General features: G+C 40.9%; 2 protein-coding genes across 3 annotated transcripts in view; both read left to right on the forward strand.

Annotated features, from left to right (window-relative positions):
• chd5 (chromodomain helicase DNA binding protein 5) overlaps positions 1-4815 on the forward strand; it is a 50999-nt gene extending 46184 nt beyond the window's left edge. Inside the window, exon 40 of the mRNA XM_065955061.1 lies at positions 765-4815. Within this exon, the coding sequence (XP_065811133.1) occupies positions 765-892 (128 nt within the window). The 3' untranslated portion in view covers positions 893-4815. The remainder of the gene's footprint in view (positions 1-764) is intronic.
• A 4471-nt stretch (positions 4816-9286) lies between these two features.
• The window catches only part of arhgef10la (Rho guanine nucleotide exchange factor (GEF) 10-like a), a 147406-nt gene continuing 136564 nt past the window's right edge, over positions 9287-20128 (forward strand). The window contains exon 1 of one of the 2 annotated variants that reach the window (XM_065955063.1): positions 9287-9839. The gene's annotated coding sequence lies outside the window, so the exon portion shown is untranslated. The remainder of the gene's footprint in view (positions 9840-20128) is intronic. The other variant, XM_065955064.1, reaches the window with a different exon arrangement.

A 20128-nucleotide genomic window follows, 5' to 3' on the forward strand; every position in this document is an offset into this window, starting at 1 on the left:
TCCCCAAAGAATTTGAATTATCTTTATCATAGAAAAGTCTTCAGTCAATAGGTGATAACATTTGCACCTTTAAAAAAAACATTCAACATTTTAACCAGGGACCCTCGCCCAGCCCTACTGTGTCCAAATATTTGACAGAGCAAAGGTATCAGGAAGTCATTCCTGTGAGTAGCTGTCACACACACACACACACACACACACACACACACACACACACACACACACACACACACACACACACACACACACACACACACACACACACACACACACACACACACACACACACACACACACACACACACACACACACACACACACACACACACACGAGGATCAGACCTGTGAAGAGTAAGAAAGGGAAAGCAACAAGAGGCTTCAGACCACAACATGTAAATACATTAAAGCCCCCCATGCAGGTAAGCGAAAACATTTTTGTAACAGAGCAAAAAAACAAGGAATTTTGAATTCTTACCCTTACTCTCCTTTCTTGTAAACATCCATCACAGCTGACAGACCGACGTCCTTATTCAACTTTGACCTATCGTACTTACCTTAGTTTCACACACACTGAGGGTTTGCAGACATTTTGGGTATGTTCACTTTAAGTTCTGTTTTTTTTAATAACATGCTGATGTTGCTTTTGCTTATTCTGTGTGAAAGTAACACTAAATAAACACTTTAAATCCCATATTTTTACACTTTAATGTGCTAAGTGAAACATGTTTGTCATGAGTAATAATTATCATCTCCTTCCTCCTCAGTTTCCTCTAACGGCCCTCCGCCCCCTACAAGCCATCTGGATAAAAAGTCACTCGACTCCTTGAGAGACGTGGCGACGCCTGACCTCAAGTCAGGCAAACCCAGTGATGTCATCTGTATTGAAGATTAGATCAGCTCTGTGTCACTGAGATCAGACGCCCTTTGGGGATGGGGTCTGTGTGAATGAAAGCCGTCTCCTCCGCCATGCCCTCCTCTTTTTTTCCTCCGACTTTAAATCTTCTAACTCGAGCTCTCTGTCTGCGGATAAGATGATTAACTTTTTTGATTAATGCAGATGTACCTATCTTAACACTTGCACTTTTATCTTTCAAGGACTCTGTAGAAGTATTTCAGTAGATGTTTGCTTTCATGCTGCGGAGCGGAGGATTAGGAGAAAGCTGATTTTATGAAAGACGATTTTGTCCCCCCCTTCCCCCTCCATCCCTGCAGAACAAGGTGAAACTCAAGGAAGCTGGCATGACTTGAGAGTCTGACGCTCATGATTGAGGCTCATTTTAATCTACAAATGTGTGTTATGTTGGTGCCAGCTTCCGACTTTTGTTTCGTTCTCTGCGCCTCCTGTTTCGTTTTTCACTACACTGTGACTGTGCCCATCAACGAGAAAGGAGCGGATTTAAGGACAATTTTAGTCACAGTCCGAAAAGTCAGAGGGCCAACATTGTCATTTTTAAATGAATTCTTGTCATTCATGTAGTAACCAGTGGATAAATTATTGATCTGACAGCATCAGAAGCTATGATCATGTATGCAGTAGCTGGACACACAGTCTGTCTGAATCCTCGAAAGACTGCCACCCGCTGGTGAAAGTGGAGAAAGTGAGTCCTGCTACACCCGCAGACACATTTTGACTGCCAGATGCTGGCTGGGAGGGTTGGCTTCTTGTACTGTATATACTCAGAGACTGCTGTTTATTTTACCTCACATAGGTCTAATCTTAGTGAAATATGTACACAAACATGGAAGAAATCAGTGGAAATGAAGATCAAGCGAAGTCAAAAAGAAGCTACAGAAATGATTTTTAACACATCTCAAGAGAAGACTGAGTATTACTGTGTACGGTACGATATTTGTGATTCTTACTATATTTGAATGTTAGTAGTGGCTGTAGAGCTTAACCCCCAGGCCAGGACCAGTGGGACTGCACTATAAACAGGAAACTCATCTGGTCGACATCCACAGACGGGGGCTAACTGAAAACACTCCTGAGTGGAGGGTGGAAGCTTTTTCTTTTTTTTCTCTCCTCTTACTTACATCCAGGGACTTTCCCAGCTCTCTGTCATTGTTAGAAACTGAATAAGATCACGCGTGCTTCAGGCGCAGTCTCACTTTAAGTCTCAAGATGAGCTTTTTGTTAGCTTCTTTTTATGTTAAGGTAAAATAAGACGTTCTATGGTTACTTGGTGCCACTTTAAAAAGATAATCCATGTATTCTTTTGATGCACTGTTTCCTTCACTGAGGTGCAGACTGTAATTCATCGTAATCACACGGAGGCCGTTTTTACTCCGACGTCACACTCAAGAACAGGAACCACAAATGCTTAAAAATGTGAACTGCTGGGGCGCTGATGGCCTACTGTAGCTTCACACCTCATGTACGGAAGCTGTAATCCTCCAAGCAGGCGGCCCGGGTTCAAGTCCAATCCTTGGCTACTTACCCACATCTCATTTCCCTCTCTCTCGCTCTCTCTCGATTTCCAACTCTATCCACTGTCCTGTCTAACTAATGGCAAAAATAACAAATATACGACTTCAATTGAGTGAGAAAAAAGAAGTGAACTGCTGTGTTTCAGTTTTCAAAATGTAGAAATGTGGGGAGTTTGACAATTTCCATTTCGATGCTTCCCTACTGATAAGCAACAGGAGAGACGATGAATAGTGAATATTTCATCAATTTGAGATTACAGAGGATAAAATCAAAACAAAGCTCATCTCTTAAAGAAGTGGTTCTCAACTCGTCTAGCCTCAGGACCCACCACCAACTCCACCCTGAAAAAACATGACCCACATTTCTGATATGTTTCAACCTATCAGATTTCATTGAAAAAAAAAATCTGCAGTTTTTGCAGTTTGCAGCTTCTGTCAAATGTTTCATGTCGCTCAGACGATGCAAAACATCTGAAACTGAACACAACAAACATGGTTAAAAACGCGCTTGACAAACGGTTTGTGGCCAAGTTTTTTTTCAGGCCCATGCTCGCGACCCACCAGTTGAGAATCACTGTCTTATAGCTTTACATGTAGAACAGATCTTGAACTTAGTACCAATCAAAGACAAAAGTAACACTTTTGATAACCCATTAGCTCCCATTAAAAGCAGCTAAAGTTAGCATTGAAGTACTACTTAGCTAACAAAACAATGTTTATTATGCGATTTAAAAGGCTTAAATTAATTCTGAAATATCCACCTACATCATGGACTGAGTCATTAAAACCTGGAAGTAAATAAAACACTGGAATTTAAAAAAAAAAATGTTTCAGGAAACAATATCAAATGGTAATGTTAGCTAGGAGGTGGTTGAATGCTAATGTTAGCTGATGTTAAATTGTGGCTAAATGGTTTCGAATAGCTTGAAAATTGACTAATTTCCCTCCTAAGTTCAATTATACATTTAATTAAAAGTTGCTTATCAATCTGGAAACTATGAAATGTAAACCATTGGTCAGAATTGTAAATACAATTGGAACACAGCTGTATGACATCAGCAGTATTTTTACTCCCCACCATTAGCTTAACGACAGAGGAAAATAGCCGCCGTGAGAATGTTGAATCGTTTGTGTTGCAGTCTTCACTTGATTTTGATAATACTTGCTGTTTAAGGACCACCGTTGAACTGCATTACTTTAAACAATGCCCCAGCTTCCACTTATGTTAGGGTTTCTTAAAGAGTGTATGTTACCTCTTGCTGTACCTGAAGTGAAGGCATGTTAGCATCGTTGCGCTAGGCTACATATCGTGTCCATTCCATCTGCTTCTATTAATGTTCAAAGGTGACTGTCCACTGAGTCTAACAATCTTTACAATTCAAGCTTTCTACCTTACCTTTTCAATGAAGGCTTTGCTTGAATGTTCGGACTAACGGTGCAAACTGCTACGACACGTGTCTTTTTTTCCTCCTTTCTTCCAAAGACCAGTGGCATTTACTTGTTTTATTATTGTTAGTGCCAATGCAGCAGGATGTGAAGACTGTGACTGGACAAATCTAAGCTGAAGAGGTGGCATTGTACAGAGTCCATGGGTGTATTTTCTTACTTGTTTTCCATTTCAAATCCTTAGCTAAATTTAATGTGCTGATTTTAATCGGACTGAATTTGAACGCACCATAAGGAAAAAAGAGCATCATGCCAGTTTTTGCACAATTCTTTCTGAGTGTTGATCAGTGCTGTTACGTTCTTTGTTTCGCCATCGATTACTTGACCATGACATGTATTAGGTTTCTCGACAGATAGAACCTCAGAAACATGTAAATACTTGAAGGATTTTTTTCAGATACTGTAAGTCCATCTCAAACAGATTTATGTATCAATCTGAAGAAAAAAAACAAGATGAATGTCTGCCGGATGGTGTTGCCATGGAAATGCAGTGTGCACAGTACAGTATGTGCTCATCAATCAAAAACCTTCTCCCTTCTGGAGGGAAAACGTCAAAAACAAAAATACTCTGAAATAATGCAATCAAACTGAAGTCGGTATGAATGTAACGTCTGTACGAAGAAAAAAAAAAGGCTTCAGTCTAATATAAATATGTTAACAATGTATGTACATGCTTATCAACATGGCTTCAAAAGCTACCAAAAGACCCTGATTAAAGGCACCTTTGTTGCAGCGAATGCACAGCATGTGAAGCGTTGGGTTTGACGCTCCACTTCCAGGAGGCGATGTAGTGTATCTAGCATTTACAGACAATGGCAAGCAGTGTTATGGTTCTGATATTTGTGCTGTATAGCAAATTGAATGAAAAAAAGTGAATCGTCATCTTTTTATTTGTATCCTGTGTATTTGTTCAACGTGTTTTAATAAATCTTCTGGACAACAGTATGACATCATTGTGTTCTTATTCTCCCTGTAGTCAGCCTGAAAGGACACGTACAGGAATACTTTAATCCTAATTTGAAGAGGCTTCAGATTGAATTAATGTAATTGACTTTCTTGACTTGACCTCGTATGTTGCTCTGTGTTTGCCTCGCAGCGTCCTCCTGCGCTGAATGTCACAATCTGCGGCACCCCAAATGTGATTAGAGGCCAAAATAAAGACACTGGTGAAGTCAGCAAAGGACAAAGACAAGTCAGCAAAGGACAAAAATAGCTGACAGAAGCCATTCACAGAGCAGTCCATGACTAGATACATGTAATTTATTTATAAATGATACTTAGATTATGAACGAAAGGGTTAATCAAACCACTAAACTATCATTTAGTGTTGTAGTACTCGAAATCGGCATCGAGAGCACTTTTTGGAGGTCTTGTCTCAGACTGGGCAGACTCCCGATTTTAAATCAAGACCACCACTGAAAGGTTATTTTTCCATATTAATTTTGTGATTATAGGAAAAACGTCTCTTTGTAAAAGAACAAATAACTTGAATTCAATTTGTAGTTTGATTTTACGGACGCAACCTTCCCAGTGTTACGGTCTAAGTGAGGGACACGCCCACTGCCCAGATAATGATTTATCTTGGTCTTGGTCTTGCCTCTGTCTTGATACCTAAATGTCTTGGTCTTGTCTCGGACTTGATCCCTAAATGTCTTGGACTCGACTTGGTCTGGATCCCTAAATGTCTTGGACTCGACTTGGTCTGGATGCCTAAATGTCTTGGTCTTGTCTCGGTCTCGGAGCACTCTGCAGGCCTCCAGATGTCTTGGTCTCAGTTTGTGTGGTCTGGACTACAACACCACTATCCTTGGGTGACCACACCCTGTAAAACAGGTTTCATGTTTTGCTGTGAGCGCAATGAGGATTAAATATGTCTTAACTATTTGGAAATTCAGTTTATGAATCATGTAAGCCTGACGTTCATGTCTGGGTTTTGTTTTATACTTGACTGCAAAAGAAATTCCACTTGGGAACAAAACAGTGACTTTGAAATTAAAGACAGAAAGCTTTGGCAAAACTCAATAAACGACTGAGATTAAAAATGCAACAGATTAATGTTGAAGAAAGTCAAACTTAAACCCTCATAATGAACCAAACTGAAGCTCAGAGGGTTTTAAAAAAACAGAGCCTTATTCCAACCCCATATTTTTTAGGGTGTTAGTGATTACTTTTCCTCTATTATTGCTTTTTATGCACGAATAAAACCAGAGTGCTTATTTCATATTTTTTGTGAAGTATAGGCGCCTGATAAAACTGCAATTAAATTCACGGTGTTCAGTTTTTTTTTTTAAATATTTATTATTTTCAGGCATTCCTTTATTTAAAAGATTTTATTCATTTGACATCCCTTTGTTCTTTGATAAAACTGTGAAGACAATTTTCTGAAACCTGACAGCGTTAGAGACCTCTCAGCACTTTATTACTCAAACAAGCTCTTGTGGAAGGTGAATCCACATTTAGATTAAGATGGGTTCTTCTATTTTAGGCTTTGGTAGAGAAACCATCCAGTGGTGACGAGAAAACGTACCACTATCTCCTCACACAGAAATACGAGGGTTCTGAAGGTAAACTTTTTATATTATTCTTAATTTCTCTTTTTGTCATTGCAGCCGTAGAAAAAATTGATGTAGGATCTTTGAAAGAGTTTAGTTGAGACCCTCTTCTGTAAGTGCTAGTTTTTATTTTCTGATAAGCAGAATGTTAATCCAACCTCTCCACATACTCAGCTCCAGTCTCAAATAAAGATAGACTTTTGCTCGTTCAAGGATTACCACGACGAGGGCGACAGTAGCTCAGTCTGTAGGGACTTTGGTTGGGAACCGGAGGGTCACCGGTGTGGATCTAGTCTGGAAATCTGGAAAAGTGCCGTTTCACTTCTTGAGTCTTGCCAAGGTGCGCTTGAGCAAGGCACCGAAACCCTGACTGCTCGGGCACTCTTTCATGTGCACGCCCTCATTCTAACATCTCTTCATTAGTACATGTTGTGTGTGTGTATTTCAGCCCAAGTGATTAATAAAGGATATCTTCTTCTTCTTACAATGTTTGTCTCTGATAAACAAATCATATACCAGTGTTTCCCCTAGGTTTACAGCGTTGGGGGGGTGGGGACAAGCCGACATGCTGACACGGCGACATGACAACACAAACACTTGAAGGAATCTTGGTGTTCATGTGTTACTTTTAATGACAGATGTCCTTTTCTATCGGAAAGGTATCCTTAAATGACTTCTTTCCCTGATTTCCGACTCTTTCCACTATCCTATCCCTACAATAAAGGTACAAAAAGACCAAAAATAAATATTTGTTTTGCTTTTTTTTGGGGGGGGCGTATATAATTGTAGGGGAAACACTGTATACTGTATACAAATTCCTCAAATCAACACATTTAAGCCAGATTAATGAGTATGCCAACTGAAAGTAAAACCAAGTTTTAAAAAAGGAAGAATGTGCAAGATTTTACACAGTAGAAATACAGTAGAAATCAAGTATATCCTCTGTAAATGTCTCTTGAGTCATGACTGTCTACAATGAGTGAGAAGCACCAGCTGTACTGTTGTTGGAGCCACGTTTACATGGACGGGATGTGCCTTGCGTATAAAGAGGCATGACGGGAAAAAAAAACGTCTCGGAAGTAGCGGACGGAGTAACAGAGTCAGCTGTACGATGCTATAATAAGAATATTTGCCCCTCTTCCATTGGCTCGCGGTGAATTCTCCAGATTATATCCTGCTGCGTTCTCACATCAGCTCACTCGGACTTGCTGCGGAAAAAATACTAGGGGTCCGGCAGGAGAAACATTCAGCTCCTCCTGGAAATATCCTGAGTTTTTCAGGAGTTTTCTGCAAGTGCGAAAGCCTAAATGTCTTCTTGTTTATTGCTACATTGTGTGCAATAAATAAAATGCTTTGTTAACAAACTTTATGATTTCTAATGGGTAAAAAAAGAGAGAATAACTAATAGAAACACAACGTGAAACAGTTACACAAAGTTAAAAGGCCTGTTGGAAAAGATTGTGTGATTGTTTAATGTTTTGTCTTTAATATGTTTGCTTTAAAGGAGTGAGGAAGATGGTGGTGGTGAACGTGGAAAATCTCCTGTATGTTCTTGACAGTGAGGTGAGTTCTCTGCTCTTGCTTAAAGCTGTGATACACATCAAGACAAGTATTTGAGCCTTTTTTTTGTCGTCTTTTCTTCTGGGTAAGGATACCCTGAGTCTTTGGGACCTTCACTTCCTGGTCATGATTCACTGTTGGCCCTATCTGGCCATTCACGACTTTGAACTCACCACAGAGTGCGACTCTGCCTCCAGGGTGGCGTATGTATCAGTGTTTTAAAACATACTACAGCTCTGATTTATACAGAGAAATGGGACTCAAATAATGATGAAATATCTGTTTCACAGCCAAGACAAAAGCCACATGAGGATGATTACACTGACCAAACAAGACGACTGTCAGGTATTTGTACAAACGCTTTTATGGGATTTTCACGAGGATGTTCTGAACTCAACATACAGCTTTATGATTTTCAGATCAACTCACTGCAAATACGATTCCTGCCCTCGATGACTGTTTGTTACTCTCTGGTTGTGTCTTCAGTCTCCTGTCTCGGTCAGGCAAAAAAAATAAACATGGTAAACAATCAACACTTATTACAGTGGTAAATGGATCTTGCATGCATCAAATGTAAAGATGTCTGCACATTTAAGTAACATATTTTAGTCCTTCTGATTTCGCACCCCATAGTGTCAACATGCTCCTCCTCAAAAACGTCACTTAATAGAGCCTTCAAACGGGAACTTCTTGTTGTGCAGATCTTGTTTTTACTTGCCTGTTCAATAACTACTCAAGAATTTGAAAGTTTTAACATACTAAGTAGTCTTTGTTTTTTTTTTTGTTTTTTTTTCTCTCAACAATAGTCGAAGTTAGCCTATTTCTTCTGTCGTCGTCAGATGCTTCACAGAGGCTTTGCCCGAGAACAGGTACTTAACTTTATTTGGATGTATTTCTGTGTTTCTTCCATTTTGTAAAATATTTTTAGTAATATTTTGTGTTCACGCTATATTATAAAATGTCCATTGTTTCACAAATTCTCATCTTCTCTCTCCAGACCCAATCATAAAACAATTAAAAAAAATATGATTTAAATTAGTAGGCTATTTATTTTTTTTGCATGTGGAGAATATACTATTTTGCCTTTCATCAAATGAATCACATGTCCTGCTTTAATTCAATAAGCTAACATTTAATCTCCTCTGTGTACTTGCATCATATTCTCTTTAAATCCCGCCAATCAACCAGCAGTTCATCCAGCTGACTCAAGTTCAGCATGAACAGACAAGCTCAGTCCCACACGGAAGTGTTCTCAGACAGCGTTACCCCTAATTCCTTCTGTTCAGCCCACTTTTTCCTGATAATCTCCCCCGATTGGTACAAACACCTCCTACAAGGCTTCTCATTGGCTGCATGCTTGATTTTGCCACTCTGCTATTGGCTGGCTGCGTGTGAGAGCCCTCACCCTGCTTTGTGCTGCTTGTCTGGGCAGCAGCAGGGGTCTGGGAGAGTGGGGAGGAAACCCAAAAGAAAGGGACAGAATGACAGAGTGGAGGGACTGAGGGGGTGAAAGGACCCATGTTAAAAAAGAGAGGGGACAGAGAGGGGGAGATAGAGGGAGGAACACAAGCAGAGGAGCAGACAGAGGCTGAGAGGAAAAAGGGGGAGGGAGCAAAAAGGGTTACCTCATCTAGAGCTGCCAGTGCACACGGTGCAGGAGGAGAAGTTGTGGGAAAGTAAACAGCAGAGGAGAATTCCAATCTGTTTCAGCTACTAGCAGCCCTCGCAGGAGACCATAAAGATGAGTGAGCTGGAGCCGGCCGTGTAGTGAAAACAGAGAGTTTATGGGAGGATTAAAGGGTCACCAGGGAGTGCCTGAAGCTTCTCGGAGGACACACTACTGAGGACAAGGAGGTGAGAGGCGTTTATGTTTGTTGTCCTGGAAACACTTTCCCCTCTTTCCTTCCTGTATTCTCTATCCTCCTCTTCCTTCCTCTCTCTCTGAGCACGGTTAGCATGTTGCAAAGACAGCAGCTTTGTCCATTGATGGAGTGGTGCATGGGGGGTTGGTGGGAGTGCTGGTTTGTGCCTCTGTCCAACAGCTCACAGAGAGGACAAGAGAAAGGCAGAGAAGGAGAGGATGGGAAACAGAAGGCACACGTGTGGCCCTTTTTTTATTTTTTTGGCAGAGCACACACCATCATGGACGATTAAACCTGAGCGAGCCGGGGCTAAAGAAGCGTGAGGCCTTGTTGTGATAGCAGCAGATCCTGAGACACAGACACCAGGAAGGATGAGGGAGAGATTGGCGGATCATCTCAGAAGCACACCTCTGGCCGGCTGCACTGCTCCACCACATCCTCGGGCTATAAAAAGAGATTCCCTGGCCTCAACAGTTCCAGTTTTGACGGTTGCTTCCCGGAGTACAATAGCCCCTCCCAGGATGGATTTCACGCTGCCTCTGTACTCTGAACAGAAAAGAGGGGGGAGAAGGGACCTCTGACCAAGTCATTTGCATTTTAAGCTAGGGCACTGTTTCTGCCTCACTAGCCGGATGTCCAAGTGCCTCCCCCCCCCCCCCTCCAGCTCCATGGACTCACTGTATCAGATTTTTTTCTCCTTAGTCACAGTGCAGCACTTCAACCAGACATTTACAATCCTTGCATGCATGGCCCGAAGCTACCACAAAGACTCCACTATCAATGGGAACTCTCTCCTTTTGCCACACATTCACCCACTAAAACTTGCTCTCATGCAATCGTATGTACACATGCAAGGGCAAGGTGCTCAAGTACACAATCAGTCATTTGATACTGGTGACACGCCTGCCATATGTTTACTGGTGGGCTACATTACACACTGTCTGCATTCCCCTGGGAGTGTTAGATAATTAACTTTAGAAGGACAAAGTCAGGGGAAGTATTTAGTTGTCACACTTGCATCATGGCAGTGAACACGACTTGTCTAATTTATTGACAGCTCTTCTGATATCATTGTCCAAGGCAAACATATCCCAATCACACTTGTCAGTAATGGTGGGAAAAACTTGATAAGGCATTTAATCCATTTTTGTTGTTGGCTACACTCTATTGATGCACAGACCTGCAGTGCGTACACGGACTTTAGCATCCTGGTTTTGATCGTGTATTGTTAAATGTCCTGTTTTTGTGTTTGTGCATGTACATCCGGATTTCAGAAACCAGGAAAAGCCATTATCTGGATTTTGAGAAACCAGATTTTGCTACCTGGAGAACTCCGAAACAAAACCGGGTACTGTAGCATGTATACACTTGAACCCGGTTTCTGATAGCTACTGACCACCTGCACAGATGTGGCTTCAGCCAAGTGCTGTATCAGTGTCTCACTTCTGGAGCGATTAAGAAGCTGAGTTTTGTCTTTCAGCAATCAAAGAACTAGATGTAGTTGGAAGTTTGGATGGGAAAAAGCTTTGTAATGCTGACCTACTCGAGTCTGTGGTGATCAGACAGTTTCCCAACAACTATGGTTTGTGTTGTAAAAAATAAACATTGCAGGCGCCTGCGCAAATAAGATGCACTAATCAGAAACTGTGATACCAGTATTTATAATGTGCACAGGGATAAAAATAACCTGGGCCTGTATTCACAAGCATTCTGAGAATCCTCTGAGAGACCTCCGAACTTTGCTTTAAAAAAATCCTGGCAAGGAGTCTTAGCTTAGGAGAAAAACTTTTATCTTAGTGAGGAGGTGTTGTTGACCCTGTTGCTAGCTATGACACATTTTTTCAGAAGCTGTGATTGGTTAATCCAATAAATGTAAAACAAATCATAGAATATAGTCAGACAGTTTGTAATTATGAACACTATGAAATCGGCATCTCTGTGTGATGAATTGCAAGACAAACTTTAAAAGTATCCTACCAAATGTTTGAAATCACATGCCCACTTCCGCAGCAGCTTCTTCACATGATCATTACATCAGCAGGTGAGGAGGCTTAATTAGTGATTGGATGCACCTGTGGAGGTAACCACACGTGGAGAAACTCAACATGCATGTCTCACTTTGCACTGAGAAAACTCCAAGATGGATTGAAATGTCTGCATAGATATTTTTTGTCTGGTGTTTGGAGAGCTTGAGAAACTATTCATCCTGTTAAAGTCCTCCTCACTACTCCTCACAGTTTCACACCTGAGGAGCTCTCTGAAGGGCTTACACGCTTTGTGAGTAGCTTTCATCTTTACGAGGATCTAGCCTTAACTTTTAGGGGAAATCCATGATTCTTAGAGTTTTCTTAGAACTTTGTCACAAGGAGAAACTCTTGGACTTTGTTAAAATGGTCCCACGTTTCTCTTTGTGCATGTAAACACCATGTCCCAAATGTGATCAAAACCAGGATAAGGCTCATAACAGGGATACTCAAATCCATGTAATGTCCACTCCTTAAATAGTTCTGGTAATATTACATCGAAACATGACACTTTTAGGTACTTATACTTATCAGGCTACAGGACATTATTGAGGTTGCTGTGGCTCAGTTGGTAGAGTCGTTGTCTCTCAACTAGAAAGGTTGGGGGTTCAATCCCCAGCTCCTGCAGCAACAAAGCAAATGGCTTCAACAAAAACACACTAATCAAGGTTTCAATGAGACTAGGGATGTTGCAAGGCAAGTAATTAAAATAGAACGAATTATATTCGGACTTGTTGGCTTTTCTATATAAAGAAAAGAGTCAAAAATAACAACAGTTTATTTAACGAGACTAAACAGGATCCAAGCATCTGTCAAATTGGTTTGCTGAGTTTGGCTAACATTAGCCTGATAGTGCCAGCAGTGGTGGCTCAGTTGGTAGAGTCAGTCATCTTTCTACCAGAAGGTCAAGGGTTCAATCCCCAGCTCCTGCAGCCACATGTCCGATGTGTCCATGGGTAAGACACTTAACCCCAAATTGCTCCTGCTGCTTCGTTGGTGGTGTTTGAATGTGCATGAATGGGATTAGTTACTTCTGTGTCAAAGCGCTTTCAGTAGTCAGAAGACTAGAAAATAACTTTACAAGCTCAAGTCCATTTACCATTTATACTGCTGAGTCAGCCTCTAGTGGGGTCAGATTAAGGTTACGATGGAGGCTTCATTATTAAACTTTAATTTTTCTACCCGTTGTTATTGCACAAGTTGGATTACACATTTGATTTATTCTAAATAAATGTGATGAAGTGTCTTGTTGTCCTGTTCAGAGAAAACATTCACTTACATCATTAGATGTTATAAAAAGAAGTAAGTCACATCATAATACTCAGCATTGAACAAACTGTTTAAAAATCACATCATGTTGTATCAGGACTAAACTCTCAGGGCATTTCTTATCACTACCTCTACTGTTTCCAGTCCTAACCCCTCATCATTCACAAAACCCACATCTTGAGCTTACATGTAATTGTGGGAAGATTTGCTTTGGCAGACGTTAAAAGTACAATTGCTTGAATTCAGGAGTATATTTTCACAATGTGATATCTGATTTGACAGACACCTCAAAAGGTTCAGCTGTGTTTCTTTTACAATGAGAGTGAAAGCTGGTTTGATACCTGTAGAATGGCTGACATCGTATCAAACACAATGACTGACGCCAAAGGCAACAACCGACTGTGTGAGCGTGCTGCATCAAATAACGACATTTTAACACACTGTTTACATCAGACCTTTTAGATCTTTGTCGCTGTAACTCACACAGTTCTTCTGTTAGAGGACGTCATAGATGTGGTCCTTGAAGTTATGGATGAGGGAACTCACATCTTCCACACACTCAGAGGAAACTTCATACTGGAGCTTTGATTCATTTCAGGTGTGTTACGAGTGTTTTCTCATACTTGATCTTATTGGAGGTGAAAGATAAAGTTATTGAGTTGGGCTATGGGAGTGAGGCTCTTTAATTCTCAAACTAGGTCATTGGTGAACTATTAAGAACAGCTAGCAGAATAAAAGCATCATCATGTGTACAAATATTCTCATCAATATACTGATTTTCACATACAGGTGACTTCAAGTGTCAAAGGATTAAATAGGGAAGTCTGCAATTGGTGTATAAGGTCGTCTGTGGCTCTGGAGAAGTGCAAGAGTGAGACTAAAGCCGTGAGGACGACTTGGCTTGAGATTTTAATCTTTAGAGTTTAATTAATTATATACATGGGCATGTAACAGGTAGCATCTGAATCATACTTTGGTCTAAATGGACTGATTTAACACTGATAAAAGATCATGATCTCATTCTCTCTTGAAGTAGTTTGATCTGTTATCAGAATTCCACTTGTGCTGGGTCCATCTTCTATTGAATTTAATTCTGTGCCAGTTTGAGGATTGTCCAAGTGACTACCTCCGGTGTTCAAAAATAAAGCCGATGCAGAAGTGAAAAATACAGCAGTACTTCAAGTGTCTGCTAGAGGCTGGCTCCAAGAGTCCGAGAAGTCACATGCACACCACAGTAAAAAAAAAGAAAAAACAGTTTTTACAGCAGAAATTAGCATGTTTACAGCCTGGTACAAAAAATGAAATAGGTCTGATTAGTTATTGTCCTCATGGGCACACACTGTACATTTTTTTGTAATGCATCCATTTTCATTTTATACAAAGTTAGGTGCAAGTCTGACCTGTTTGCAAGGCAGGCGCAGAGTAGCTGTTTGTCATTAAGCTTAAAACTCGCCTCAGCTCCAGCTCTTGAAAGTTGGCTGAAAGTGAGGCTGTGGCGGGATTTCCAGCATGGAGCCTCCGGAGCCCCCTGCAGTAACAGATGGGTGACGTCACTCAGGATTTGTCCATTAATATTTACGGTCTTGGGAGTTGTCCCAATAATGATAAAGGCCTCCACCTTCAGAATGTAGTTCATATATAACAGCTTACCTTTCTAACACAAAGTTTCAGTCTGTATACTTGCATACATATAAAGTTAAGATTAGAAAAAGTGACAAAAATGATGCCCTCATCCTCTCTAGAAAACTCTCAGAATGTACTAAATAGATGGACAGTCAAAATTAAAGAAATGGGAATGATTAGCCATGTATGTCGTCTTGCTTTTTGGCCATCAATAGAATATTTTGCAGCCTGTTTTCATCTTTGCTTTTCAAAATCACTCACATATAATTAACATAATAAGATGATGGTAGTTCACATTCACTGTTGCTTTTAAGCCCCTAATTTTCCACCTCTTTTCTCATGGAAAACCAGTTTCTGTAAAACATAGATTTGTACCCATGTACTCTGATTTGCAAGTTTAGATCTGCATACTGACTGAAAACAAGTTGTTTGATGAGCTGCTACATCCATCTAGGTGGAGTAGGAATATCTTTACTGTTCAGTACTTTAAAACATTTTCAAATTCAGGAGGAGAAGTTTAGGTTGCTGAGAGTTTTGCAATCCAGAAACTCTGACTCATAATATAACCGCCTTGTGCTACAGGTTTTATTAGTCATCTTCGACTCGTCAAAGGCTGAAAACTGTGGGGAGAGCTACTAAAAGACTTGACCTTCCTTTTATCCATTTTAAATGTATTTTCTTGACTTACTAAAGCATTGTGTAGTCAACACATCCAGGACATTCTTATCTCTGCCCTGTTGTTGTTGAGTACAACACACAAACACCATTCCAGTGCTCTATTGTGCTGTGTGCACACATGGCAGATGGCAGGTCCCATTGTGTCCTTGACTAAGGTGACACCAGCAGCACATCACTTCTGCTGTGGACTGACACCAAAGGAGCTGCTCTCTACCACAGAGGGCACATGAAGGCCAGACAGAATCTCACATTATTAATAAATACCTGTCTGAACAATGCTAACCTAGAGGAAGGTGAGAATAGACTGTGTGTCAAATATGCACAGAAAACCCTCTTATTATGTTGTGTTTACACTGATTGCGTATTCCACATGGCCTTCGGCGAAACAGTCATCAGAAATTAATTTAAAGTGAAATTTTAAATATTCATAATGATCATAATATATAATGCAACAGTCTTCGCTTCTTCAGAGTTTTGGCATTTTTGATCGGGCAAAATTATGTTCAAGTGAAAGCAAAGGAACCAAATGTCTGAGAACATCTTCTCAATCATCTCTTGATGTGTTTCAACAGCCTAAAGGAAGACATATTCCTTCAGTTCTCAAGGAGCTGATTCCAGTCTCCTATAAATGGCACAGTCACAACATTAGTATCTCTTGATGGGGAGGTCCTCCAGGAAGCTGAAGAAGGAAGGAGCGCCAGAGGCAGAATCAACGTCTCTGCCTGGCACTGTTTGTTGTCGTCAATGGCTGACTGGTCTCTTGTTGTCTGCCGAGTGTTTGAATGTCGTTTTCTGTTAAAGAAGAGCCTTAAGAAGCAGTTCTCTCAGTGACTTTCTGTTCGGTTTCCAAATGGTGTTTATTCAGTCGTCACCAGCTGCTGCTGCTATCCGCCATTGTCTATTGATACACCAGAATGCAACTGACCAATGGCTGCAAAGGTTGTCTGCAGTCGGTCAAACATTCCATCAATCCATGATCTTTACTGCTTTTCTTGTTTGGGGGGCTGAAACTGATACCAGCTGTCATTGGGCGAGAGTTGGTGTATACCCTGGTTCAGTCAATCACAAGGCTGATTTAGCCACACTCACATTCACACTAACAGACAATTAAGAGTCAGCAATTAACCTAACAAGCAAAAACTTTGGACTGTGGGAGGAAGCCGGAGTACCCGGAGAGAACCCATGCATGCACGGGGAGAAACTCCAGACGAAAAAGGGCCTTGACCGACCCTGGGATTCGAACCAGGAACATCTTCGCTGCGAGGCAAAAGCGGCAACCGTTGCACCATTGTGCAGCCCTGGTCAAACATTACACACTGTAAATCAGTGGCTAGAACTAAATATCCAGGCAAGCTGATCTGCAAAATCCAGGCCAAAAGCTTCGTTTTGGAAACCCCTTTTTTCATCTGATTGTAAACCATGTCACTCAATTTGAGATTTTAAAGCGCATTACATTTCCGACCTCCTTACTGATTTGCAAAATGGAATAAAGTACCACAGGGACCTGAGAAGTAGTAGTTGAAAAGTGGAGGAAAAATATAAGACGACTCCAAATCCAAGAACTTTTTCATTAAAAAAAACCCATGTTTTTCCTGCAAGCTGTCACACTGCAAACGTGTGTCCGTGTGTCCCTCAGATCACCTGTGAAAATGCAAACATGTCAGTCTTTCCGCTGTACAACATCCCTCCCTTCATTACCACATTCGGTCCACGTTTTCACAGCCCTATGTAGGTCAGGGACAGGGTGTGTAGGAGTTGGTTTCATCTCTATTCTGTGATGTATCTTATTTTCCCCTCAAGAATAGCTTTCACACAGTGCTCCACTCTCAGGGCTCTTTATTTTTCTAAGCCAGAGTCTGTTTGATGGCTTGTCCAAATGCCTTCCCTTCAAAGACGGTTGCCTAGAGTACCTGTCATTTTGATTCTGAGAAGGACCTTTTTTTTTGTGAGAAACTTTTTGGGTTTCTGTTTAAGTATTAGTGTGAGGAAATGGATCTATTTAAGGTATCAGCCAACCTGCTGGAGGAAACGAGGTGGAAATCTTAACATCTAATAATAAACTGAACCTTTATGATTTCTGGATCCCCATTTGCTCCAGTTAGCTATCAAGAATGATTATTGAGTCAATGAAAGTATCATGGCAATGACATTTAATGAAATTATACACCAATGATTCTTTTTGTTGTCCTCAAGAGAGTGTGCTGCTTTCTTTGGACAAAATCCTCCATTTCCCACCCTTTACGTGATCTGTAGAAAGCCTGAACAGCTAAGGCCCGAATGACCTTAGAGCTAATCAGTACTGCAGTGACGAATGTAGAAACAATGCTTTCTTAGGACCAAACTGAAGTTTTTCCCTCCACAAAAGAGTCATTGTTTAATGGACCAACGCGTGGCCAACTGTAGAAACTGTGTTTGGTGCAGAGGAGGCTGCTGGGTCCAAATGCTGCAGTGGCATATCATAGTTGTAAACAGGCCGAGGATTGGTTTCTAAACAAAGCAGAAGACTTATAGTCTATAATTTTCTTAAAGGGATGGTTTAAATTATGCTTCCCCTTTCATTTGTTCTCCGTCTGCAGCTATTACTTCTTCTAGTTGACTGAAATGTTCATGTGAACAGCATTTCATTTTATTTGTTTTTATGGGTTATCTTTCCATAAACCCCCAACCTGAACAGTTTTCATTGAGCTTTTGTAGCATAATACAGAATGCAGCATGTGTAGGGGCATAGGGAAGCTCCAAGAGACTAATTTCACCATCGATTAGACGCACACTTAAATATAGACTAAAGTTAAGGAAAAACTCAGAAAACACTCACAATCGAGCAAAATTGATCAAACACAGCGAAACAGGATCACATTGTATGCAGGTAAACAATGGTGGTGGTTTGCTGAATGTGGCTAACGTTAGCAGTGCTAACAGCACCAGCCTTTGATCCTCTGGAGTGGTTCTATGACAGGTTAACCTGACACGGCCTACACACAACTTTGTCTCCATCTTCTTGATCAAAATCCTCCCTACTGAATGTGACGCCATCCATTCAATGTGCTGGTTTACATCCTGGTAGTAGAGCGGCAGTAGCCATTAACGGGAGCGACAGCCCCGTCTAGTGGCAGCCTCAACACAACATGGGCAGGAGGTTTGCATCAGAGCCTTCTCCAGTGCCGCTCCCACTCTCTAGAACTCACTCTCTCTCCACCTTCAAGAAATCCCTAAAAACTTCTACATCTCCTACAACCATAACAAACTATATTCTCATCCTCTTTCCTTTACATTATTTCTTCTATGTATAATTTCCACAGTTTAGTTTTGTTGTTATTCTTTGTTAAGTGTCTTTGAGTAGTCAGAAAAGTGCTTTATAAGTCTAATGTGGTTTTATTTTTACTTTCTTTTAAGAAGATAATTTAGGTTAGTTCTGCTTCAAACTATGTCCACATTATTACATCACTTAGTGTCCGTGTCAGTACTCTAACCGGCTCCCGAGCCCTGCTGTCTGTCATCTCCTGTAGTTTTAAAACCTTAACTGATCATAGGTAACATACACATCTCTATTCTTAAACTTCAGAAAAGCTTTTAACACCACCATGAGGCCATTCAGCATTCAAAGCCATTAATATCCCCGAACCACAGTGCCAAGAAAACCCAGTGTCCAAACTCAGCCGTCAGCAGTAAAAGATAACGAGAACCATAACTGACATCATGACATCCCTTGTATCCAGGTTACACAATTAGTGCTGACAGTGAATTTCACAATCCACCGGCAACGTCTTTCTTTCAGAGCTGTTCCCCCCCGCAAAGCCGGCCCGTGTTCAGCCGTCTCCGCTTCGTGCTCTCATTTTCCCAAAGGAGCCTGACAAAAAGCCCAATCAGGTCCAAGAATGTTCCAGCACTGGGAGCAAGCTCTGAGCTAATCAAAATGCAAAGCAGATGCTGCTCAGGAGTGGCACACTAACATGTACAGAAACAGAGTTGTAGAAAATCCCCTCTTTGTGAAATAATGAAAGAACTGCTGTTTTCTGCAGCATTTAAATACCTCGAGGGCATCTGTGTCATGGAAAATTTACATTTTATTTCAAACGTATGCTTGAACTAAATCTAATTTCCATGATTACACCTGTCAATTTACATGCTGAGCTTTCCGTTGAGGTTGTGTCTTGAAACCAAACCGCTTTAAAATCTAATTGTGTTTGCTAATGTTGCACTTTAAGTTTTTAATTAATACCTATAACGTCTTGTCCTTTTGTACTCTGCCATACCCACGTTCACTGATAAGACAAAGATGAAACGGAGACTCTCAGGTAATTGAGGTCTGTTCTGATTGGTCACGTGTTTTCATCAGTGTGTGTGTGTGTGTGGATATCTTAATTAATCTGCCAATAAGCCTCAACATCAGACTTTGATTTAACCAAGAGGCAACTTCCGTATTTCTTCCAGTGACCCGTCCGGCAGAGGAAAAATGGCCTTTGCTATAAACAGTGACATGTGAGACTACTCATGTACATTCAGTTAGTACATACTGGTCAATCAGAGACAGAGTAGGGAGGGTCATCCCTTCACCAGCTTGCAGCAAACTACTGATTATAGTCAGTCAATCATTGGTGTGAATCAGAGCAGATAGAAGTGCGTATACTCTATGGCAAGGATGGGCAACTTTGGTCACAGCAAGGGCCACATTCATTTAATTCTCACT

The sequence above is a fragment of the Labrus bergylta genome, chromosome 5 (assembly GCF_963930695.1).
Source record: "Labrus bergylta chromosome 5, fLabBer1.1, whole genome shotgun sequence".
Classification (NCBI taxonomy): domain Eukaryota; kingdom Metazoa; phylum Chordata; class Actinopteri; order Labriformes; family Labridae; genus Labrus; species Labrus bergylta.